This window comes from Coregonus clupeaformis, unplaced genomic scaffold (genome assembly GCF_020615455.1).
Source record: "Coregonus clupeaformis isolate EN_2021a unplaced genomic scaffold, ASM2061545v1 scaf1391, whole genome shotgun sequence".
Taxonomy (NCBI): Eukaryota; Metazoa; Chordata; class Actinopteri; order Salmoniformes; family Salmonidae; genus Coregonus; species Coregonus clupeaformis.
In genome coordinates this window covers 116,589-125,000 of record NW_025534845.1, presented here as the reverse complement: position 1 = coordinate 125,000, position 8,412 = coordinate 116,589, and the positions used below count along the sequence as shown (strand labels likewise).

Sequence of the window (8,412 nt, the reverse complement as noted above, 5' to 3'; positions counted from 1 at the left end):
TGTTTCTCCAGGACTCTAAGTGGGTGGAGGAGAAGCAGTACCTCAGCAGGACCAATCAGGAACTCCACAACAAGGTAAGGTACCTCCTACTCCTCTGTCACTCAACACAGTCCTGTGAGCCATCTGGAAGGGAAGGACACTAGGATAGGGAGCATTTGAGTGTATACTTTATTAGATACATTATTTATCCAACGTGGCGGGAAATACAAAAATGTGTGTGTGTTTGTAGATGTGTGTGTTACAGCGAGCTGAGTGGAAGCTGCAGGCGGAGGTGCAGGACGCGAGGGACCAGAATGAGTTGCTGGAGTTCAGAGTGCTAGAACTGGAAGTAAGAGAGTGTACCACCATCAAACTGTCCCCAGGGGGCAACACCTGCCTCCAGTCCCCACGCAGGACCTTCATACAGTGACCAGAACACACACACACAAGAGCTCTCGTAGAGGAGGCTGGTGGGAGGAGCTATAGGAGGACGTGTTTACTCCATTCCATTAATTCCATTCCAGCCATTACAATGAGCCCGTCCTCCTATAGCTCCTCCCACCAGCCTCCTCTGGCACGTAGTACCATGTACACACACACACACACACAAACATACACACTACTGTGCCTCGACCCATTGTATGTACCTTGTATTTCCTTGCTTTGCTTTCTGACCGCCTTACCATCCCCACTGAACTGGAAAAGTTTTATTTTTTTAATTGAAAGAGAATGTTGTCTTAAGTGAGAATTTTGAATGGAATAAAATGTATTTAAGTTCACCATCCACCCATCTTTGTTCATTTGTCTCTCCTCCTTGCATGTAGTTGTTCTTAAGTTTCTTTATGTTAATTAAAATGTAGTTGTATGCACAACATTCAAATCATCAGTCACACGTGTCCTAGATCTCTTGATTGTTCTCCATAATAGAAGATTATCGACTGCATGGCTTTCCTCCTTTCAGGTTTCACCTACTGTTTCTATCATGGACAAACTCTGCCTTCAACAACTGATGTAGGATATCTTTCATGAGCTCTTTCATATACTTTATTAGAGTTTTTCCTTTTTTTTGTATCATATTAGTATCTTTCATAGTATCCTTTTTTTCTATCTTTCATGATAACTTCATAGGAGATACTCGATCACTTCAAGAAGATATCAAAGAAACTCGTAATGCACACTCATAAGGATGGGTGGAAGGGACCCAAAGAGCCTCTCAGTCACTTACACTCATCCATTTGAAGTCGCACAGTTTAAATATGTTTTAAAACCCTATTCTTTGGTTTGCATTTTAAATCATGTTTCTCCACCCACCTCATTTGGACAGATCCTGAGCATGCTAGCCTCATCATGTACAGTGGGGAGAACAAGTATTTGATACACTGCCGATTTTGCAGGTTTTCCTACTTACAAAGCATGTAGAGGTCTGTAATTTTTATCATAGGTACACTTCAACTGTGAGAGACGGAATCTAAAACAAAAATCCAGATAATCACATTGTATGAGTTTTAAGTAATTAATTTGCATTTTATTGCATGACATAAGTATTTGATCACCTACCAACCAGTAAGAATTCCGTCTCTCACAGACCTGTTAGTTTTTCTTTAAGAAGCCCTCCTGTTCTCCACTCATTACCTGTATTAACTGCACCTGTTTGAACTCGTTACCTGTATAAAAGACACCTGTCCACACACTCAATCAAACATACTGCAACCTCTCCACAATGGCCAAGACCAGAGAGCTGTGTAAGGACATCAGGGATAAAATTGTAGACCTGCACAAGGCTGGGATGGGCTACAGGACAATAGGCAAGCAGCTTGGTAAGAAGGCAACAACTGTTGGCGCAATTAATAGAAAATGGAAGAAGTTCAAGATGACGGTCAATCACCCTCGGTCTGGGGCTCCATGCAAGATCTCACCTCGTGGGGCATCAATGATCATGAGGAAGGTGAGGGATCAGCCCAGAACTACACGGCAGGACCTGGTCAATGACCTGAAGAGAGCTGGGACCACAATCTCAAAGAAAACCATTAGTAACACCCTACGCCATCATGGATTAAAATCCTGCAGCGCACGCAAGGTCCCCCTGCTCAAGCCAGCGCATGTCCAGGCCCGTCTGAAGTTTGCCAATGACCTTCTGGATGATCCAGAGGAGGAATGGGAGAAGGTCATGTGGTCTGGTGAGACAAAAATATAGCTTTTTGGTCTAAACTCCACTCGCCGTGTTTGGAGGAAGAAGAAGGATGGGTACAACCCCAAGAACACCATCCCAACCATGAAGCATGGAGGTGGAAACATCATTCTTTGGGGATGCTTTTCTGCAAAGGGGACAGGACGACTGCACCGTATTGAGGGGAGGATGGATGGGGCCATGTATCACGAGATCTTGGCCAACAACCTCCTTCCCTCAGTAAGAGCATTGAAGATGGGTCGTGGCTGGGTCTTCCAGCATGACAACGACCCGAAACACACAGCCAGGGCAACTAAGGAGTGTCTCCGTAAGAAGCATCTCAAGGTCCTGGAGTGGCCTAGCCAGTCTCCAGACCTGAACCCAATAGAAAATATTTGGAGGGAGCTGAAAGTCCGTATTGCCCAGCGACAGCCCCGAAACCTGAAGGATCTGGAGAAGGTCTGTATGGAGGAGTGGGCCAAAATCCCTGCTGCAGTGTGTGCAAACCTGGTCAAGACCCACAGGACATGTATGATCTCTGTAATTGCAAACAAAGGTTTCTGTACCAAATATTAAGTTCTGCTTTTCTGATGTATCAAATACTTATGTCATGCAATAAAATGCAAATTAATTACTTAAAAATCATACAATGTGATTTTCTGGATTTACAGACCTCTACATGCTTTGTAAGTAGGAAAACCTGCAAAATCGGCAGTGTATCAAATACTTGTTCTCCCCACTGTAAGTATTGTACATCATTCAGTTCAGTTCCCAACCCTGACCTATTCAGTTCAGTTCCCAATCCTGACCCATTCAGTTCAGTTCCCCAACCCTGACCCATTCAGTTCAGTTCCCCAACCCTGACCCGTTCAGTTCAGTTCCCAACCCTGACCCGTTCAGTTCAGTTCAGTTCCCAACCCTGACCCGTTCAGTTCAGTTCCCAACCCTAACCCATTCTGTTCAGTTCCCAACCCTGACCCGTTCAGTCCAGTTCAGTTCCCAACCCTGACCCATCCAGTTCAGTTCCCAACCCTGACCCGTTCAGTCCAGTTCAGTTCCCAACCATGACCCATTCAGTTCCTTTCCCAACCATTACCCATTCAGTTCAGTTCCAAACCCTGACCAATTCACTATCATTCTCACTCACCAATCTACCCAACCAGAATATTAGTTGTGAATGTGCTGTCCCCTTTAGAGGTCTGGCTGTTGTGGTCTGTAAATTAGATTGGGAGGACTGTGTGTGTGTGTGTGTGTGTGTGTGTGTGTGTATGAGGGTGGGGTTAACTGTCCTTGTTGTCCAATAGGAGAGGGAACACAGGCCTCCAGCCATGGGCTTCCACGTGACTACCTTCCCAGAGAACAGCAACAGCGCTCTGCAGATCTTCTGCCACCAGGAGGGCATCAAGGTAACACACAAACCACATACCCTGTCTCCCTCTCGCAGCGTATAGAAACTGGATATGTAATCCCTCTTTAGGATGTGGTTATTCCAGATCTGATGAAGAAACTGGATATCCTGGGAGATAATGGGGTGAGTTTACACTCTCTCCACTGTTCCTAATGCTCTCAATATAATGATCTTACTAAAATTCACAATGCTATTTTCTCCCTCAATTAAAACCTTAATAAATACTTTAATCCTTCCCCCGATCCTCTATATCCATTTCTTGTCTTCTCCTCCTCTCCAGAACTTGCGTAACGAGGAGCAGATTGTCGTCATCCAGGCAGGGACGGTTCTGTCAATGTGTGAGAAGGTCAGTCTCTCCTCCTCCTCCTCCAACAACACTGGAACATTGTTACATTGTGGGAGTCAACCCGCCTGCCCCCTCTTCCTCCTCCTTCTCCTCTTCCTCCTTCTCCCCTTCCTCCTCCTACTCTTCCTCCTCCTTCTCCCCTTCCTCCTCCTACTCTTCCTCCTCCTTCTCCTCTTCCTCCTTCTCCCCTTCCTCCTCCTGCTCTTCCTCCTCCTACTCTTCCTCCTCCTTCTCCCCTTCCTCCTCCTACTCTTCCTCCTCCTTCTCCTCTTCCTCCTTCTCCCCTTCCTCCTCCTACTCTTCCTCCTCCTTCTCCCCTTCCTCCTCCTACTCTTCCTCCTCCTCCTTCTCCTCTTCCTCCTACTCTTCCTCCTCCTCTTCCTCCTCCTTCTCCCCCTCTTCCTTCTCCTCTTCTTCCTCTTCCTCTTCCGTCTCCTCTTCCTCTTCCTCTTCCTTCTCCTCTTCTTCCTCTTCCTCCTCCTCTTCCTCTTCCTCCTCTTCCTCCTCATTCTCCTCTTCCTTCTCCTTTTCCCCTTCCTCCTCCTACTCTTCCTCTTCCTCCTCCTTCTCCCCTTCCTCCTCCTACTCTTCCCCTTCCTCCTCCTTCTCCTCTTCCTCCTACTCTTCCTCCTCCTCTTCTTCCTCCTTCTCCCCTTCCTCCTTCTCCTCTTCTTCCTCTTCCTCCTCTTCCTCTTCCTCTTCCTCCTCCTCCTTCTCCTCTTCCTTCTCCTTTTCCTCCTCCTTCTCCTCTTCCTCCTCCTCCTCTTTATCTCTAAGCCTGCCTCTGACACCTGCTGGTCATATCCTTTATCTACTGTGGATTTAACTGTACAGTATGTGTTGAGTGTGTCTGTCTCTCTCTCGCTCCCTCCACAGTGGTTAAAGCAGATAGACAGCACAGAGGAAGCCTTGACCCAGAAGATGATTGACCTGGAGAATGAGACGGTGAGAGACAAAAAAAAACATCTGACCATGTATCAGGGTTTTTTCACTGCCTCTGACGTTACGCCATTGTCATGGTGATGCAATGTGATATCCTGTGATGTGATGTGGCTGTTCCAGGACCTGTTCAGTAAGCAGAAGGGTTTCCTGGAGGAGGAGCTGGACTACAGGAAGCAGGCCCTGGATCAGGCCTACATGGTACAACACAGCAACATGATTGGACAAGAGGGTTACTCTACAGCTGTTTCCTGCTTGTAGGAACATGGGTGGTGGTCCTCAGTTGGTAGAGCATGGAACTTGAAGTTGCAATGCCAGGAGAGTGGGTACGATTCCCGGGAACACCTATACGTAAAATGTATGCACGCATCACTGTAAGTCGCTTTGGTTAGAAGCGTCTGCTAAATGGCATATATTATATTATAATTATATATCACAATGGTCATTATATTATCAAGATGACATGCAATAGTTTCATAAAATACATGTTGTAAAGTACACACTGTCAGCCCTCTAAATGATGTAAACCCATCAAACATCACTAACCCACAGACCAAGCCCTGCTGTTTGAGTTTGTCATGTGTTGTCGGGGATACTGCATCTTCTACCTCAATGAACCCGTGTTTGCACTGAGTACTAAAGGACAGAAAGAGACACGCCCTACTGACTGGGGGAGTATGGCTGTGCATTCACTGTTCAGACACATCCCTAACACTCTCTTAGACGAACACAGTAAGATCCCGAGACAGGACGTCTAGTGATTCCCTCAGTGAAGTGTGCAATTCTAATGAGAAGGTGTATCAAGAGGAACTACACGTAGGCTAGAGATGTGTGAATGTCCCCAGAGTAGAGGCATGAACAGCCCATATGATTTATATTCTTCCCATCTCTAACTTGATTTAACAGTCACTACCACCATGAGTTAGGTAACAACAACAGTATCTAGCACTCACCACCATTTATTAATTTGATTCAGTGTGTGTTTTTGTGTTTTTAGTTCCACTTTATACAGTGTCAATAGAAGCATGTATTTACATGGTCACTACACTGACATTATAAGCTGTAAACAGGCATAACAGTTGTAAGTACTATGTAACAAAGTGGACTTTAGTACCTACACTGTAGTTACCATGCAATTACCATGAAAAACACACCATTATAGTGACACTAGAAATAAAGTGGAACAGTGTTTTCCATCTCTGCCATGATCACAGTGGCATACCTGTGTGTGTGGCTGTGTGACAGAGGATCGCGGAGCTGGAGGCTACGCTGTATAACGCTCTGCAGCAGGAGCCGGGGGGGCGTGCGGTGGCAGAGTCTCTGTCGGACAGGCAGAGGGAGGAGCTGGGGCTAGCCGTGGACAAACTGCGGAGGCAGATACTCAGGCAGAGCCGCCAGTATGACAGTCAGATCTTACAGGAGCGCATGGAGCTGCTACAGCAGGCCCAGCAGGTAAGGAAAGGCCTTAACCTGCAGCCGCCACAGAGAATAGATGCAGTATCCCTCCTACTTGTGTGTGTGTGTGTGTCCTTGTGTTTTGTGTATTCCTCCAAACCTCAGCATTTCACAGAAGTCCTATCCTTATTCCATTAGTCTTTATGCTCCTAACCTCAACATGACACTCCTAACCTTAACATAACACTCCTAAGCTCAACATTACATTCCTAACCTCAACATGACACTCTTAACCTCAACATGACACTCCTAACCTCAACATGACACTCCTAACCTCAACACGACACTCCTAACCTCAACATAACACTCCCAACCTCAACATGACACTTCTTATCTTAACCTTATGCGATCCATTGCTTCAGAAACTAACCATCAACTTTCTAATCAATAACACAATAGGAGTTTACTAAAGACATCAATTATAATAAAACATTCTCTATAACTGACTTGCAGTTGAGACCTTTTTCCTAGTCCTCTTCAGTGGTCTCTCGTCCACCAGCCCTGCTCGGTGCAATACAGGATCTCATCCTAATCCCGTCCCCCAAAACCACTCTTTTCCAGGCCCTGCCTCTCCTCTGGCTGACTCACCCTCCCATGGTTATGATCTAAGCAGCTTTTAGGGTTTAGGTCAGCCACGAGAATGTGATCAGTGTGGTTCCAGTGTTTCATAACTCTGTCAGGATTACCTACCAGTAGACTTGGACTGGTATGCTTCCAGTGAAGGTTTTGGATTTCACGCTTGTCTGAGTCTGTTTGTCTCAAATAGTATTTAAAGAAGAGGAAAGGAGCAGATGGAGGTGTGTGTGTGTGTGTGTGTGTGTGTCTACGCGTGTGCGTGTGTGTGTGCGTGCGTGTGTGTGCGTGTGTGTAGCCAAGACCAAAGGTCAGTCACTAAATCAGCTCATGTGGTCTGAACAAAGATTCACCATTGTTCCACTTGCTCATTGTCATGGCAGCATGATTTTTTTATTTGAGGCTGTGCAACAGCTGCCATGGTAACACGGGAGAAGTGCAGCTTCTGGGAATACATGTGGAAAGGGTTGTCGTCACTTTCATTAGCAAGTGTTTAGCAACCACAGCCATTTATTTTTCTACTTCTGAACTATAATACAATGCCTGTCGTCAGTAGGAAGTTGACCTCCTGAACCATATGTTCTGTGTTATTTGCCTTACAGAGAATAAGACAGTTGGAAGGCATGATTGAGATGCAAAAGAGACAAGTCAAGGAAATAGAAGAAAAGGTAGATATATATGTAATTTCTCTCTCTGTCTAAGAAACATTAATGCACATGTTGTGGGCACAGGTGGCTACTGGAACCTAATTTGGGGAGGAAGGGCTCATAGTAATGGCTGGAAAAAAATGACTGGAATGGTATCAAACACATGGTACCGCTCTATTCACTTAATTCCAGCTATTATTATAAGCCGTCCTCCCTTCACCAGCCTCCTGTGGTTGTGGGTCATGTGAGCATGTAGTATAACTCTTTAGTTAGAATGATGAACAGTAACATGTGTCTTCCTCTCTCTCCTTTTATTAACATTCTTTAACATTCTTATGATTTTTTTAGTTTTTGTTCCTCTTTTTGTTTTTCTCACTAGCTTTTATTCTTTGGCCTTAATGACGCTGACATGGACCGACATCAGGTAATGATACACAGCTATGCAACCTCTGTAATACTGTGTAATAACATGATGATGATGATCATTTGTCTGTTTCCTCAGGTGCTAAGGCGCTCAGGTAGAGAGTGAGGAAGAAACGCACAACATATTTGTTTTTTATGCATTTTTAGATGGTTCACAAACCTTATGGCCTTTTTGATAAACATGCACTTTTAATCTGGAATGCAAAACAAAACAAAACCATGACTCTGAAAAGTGAACAAATTTCAGAGACATGTAAAGAGATGTATATCAGTGTTTTTTATATAAAGGAAGTCACCTACCATTTCTGGAAGTGGAACAATTAGGTAAACTCTAATGTGAGTTCTAAAAAGCATAAACATTGTGACTGGAACACTGAAGCAGGTCAACAAGGAAAACAGTGATTGAGACAGTGCCTCAGATTAATTTAGAGCCACACAACGAAAGAGTGCAATCAGAGAGGAGGGAGGAAGAAGA

At 45.0% G+C, this 8,412-nt stretch overlaps 1 protein-coding gene across 1 annotated transcript in view; it reads left to right on the top strand.

The window, feature by feature from the left end:
- The window catches only part of LOC121579869 (janus kinase and microtubule-interacting protein 1-like), a 25,422-nt gene extending 17,027 nt beyond the window's left edge, over nt 1-8,395 (top strand). Inside the window, exons 12-22 of the mRNA XM_045218131.1 lie at nt 12-74; nt 230-328; nt 3,451-3,552; nt 3,624-3,677; nt 3,835-3,900; nt 4,777-4,845; nt 4,963-5,040; nt 6,085-6,291; nt 7,470-7,535; nt 7,863-7,938; nt 8,017-8,395. Of these exons, the coding sequence (XP_045074066.1) occupies nt 12-74; nt 230-328; nt 3,451-3,552; nt 3,624-3,677; nt 3,835-3,900; nt 4,777-4,845; nt 4,963-5,040; nt 6,085-6,291; nt 7,470-7,535; nt 7,863-7,913 (855 nt within the window). The 3' untranslated portion in view covers nt 7,914-7,938; nt 8,017-8,395. The remainder of the gene's footprint in view (nt 1-11; nt 75-229; nt 329-3,450; nt 3,553-3,623; nt 3,678-3,834; nt 3,901-4,776; nt 4,846-4,962; nt 5,041-6,084; nt 6,292-7,469; nt 7,536-7,862; nt 7,939-8,016) is intronic.
- Nucleotides 8,396-8,412: the final 17 nt, after the last annotated feature.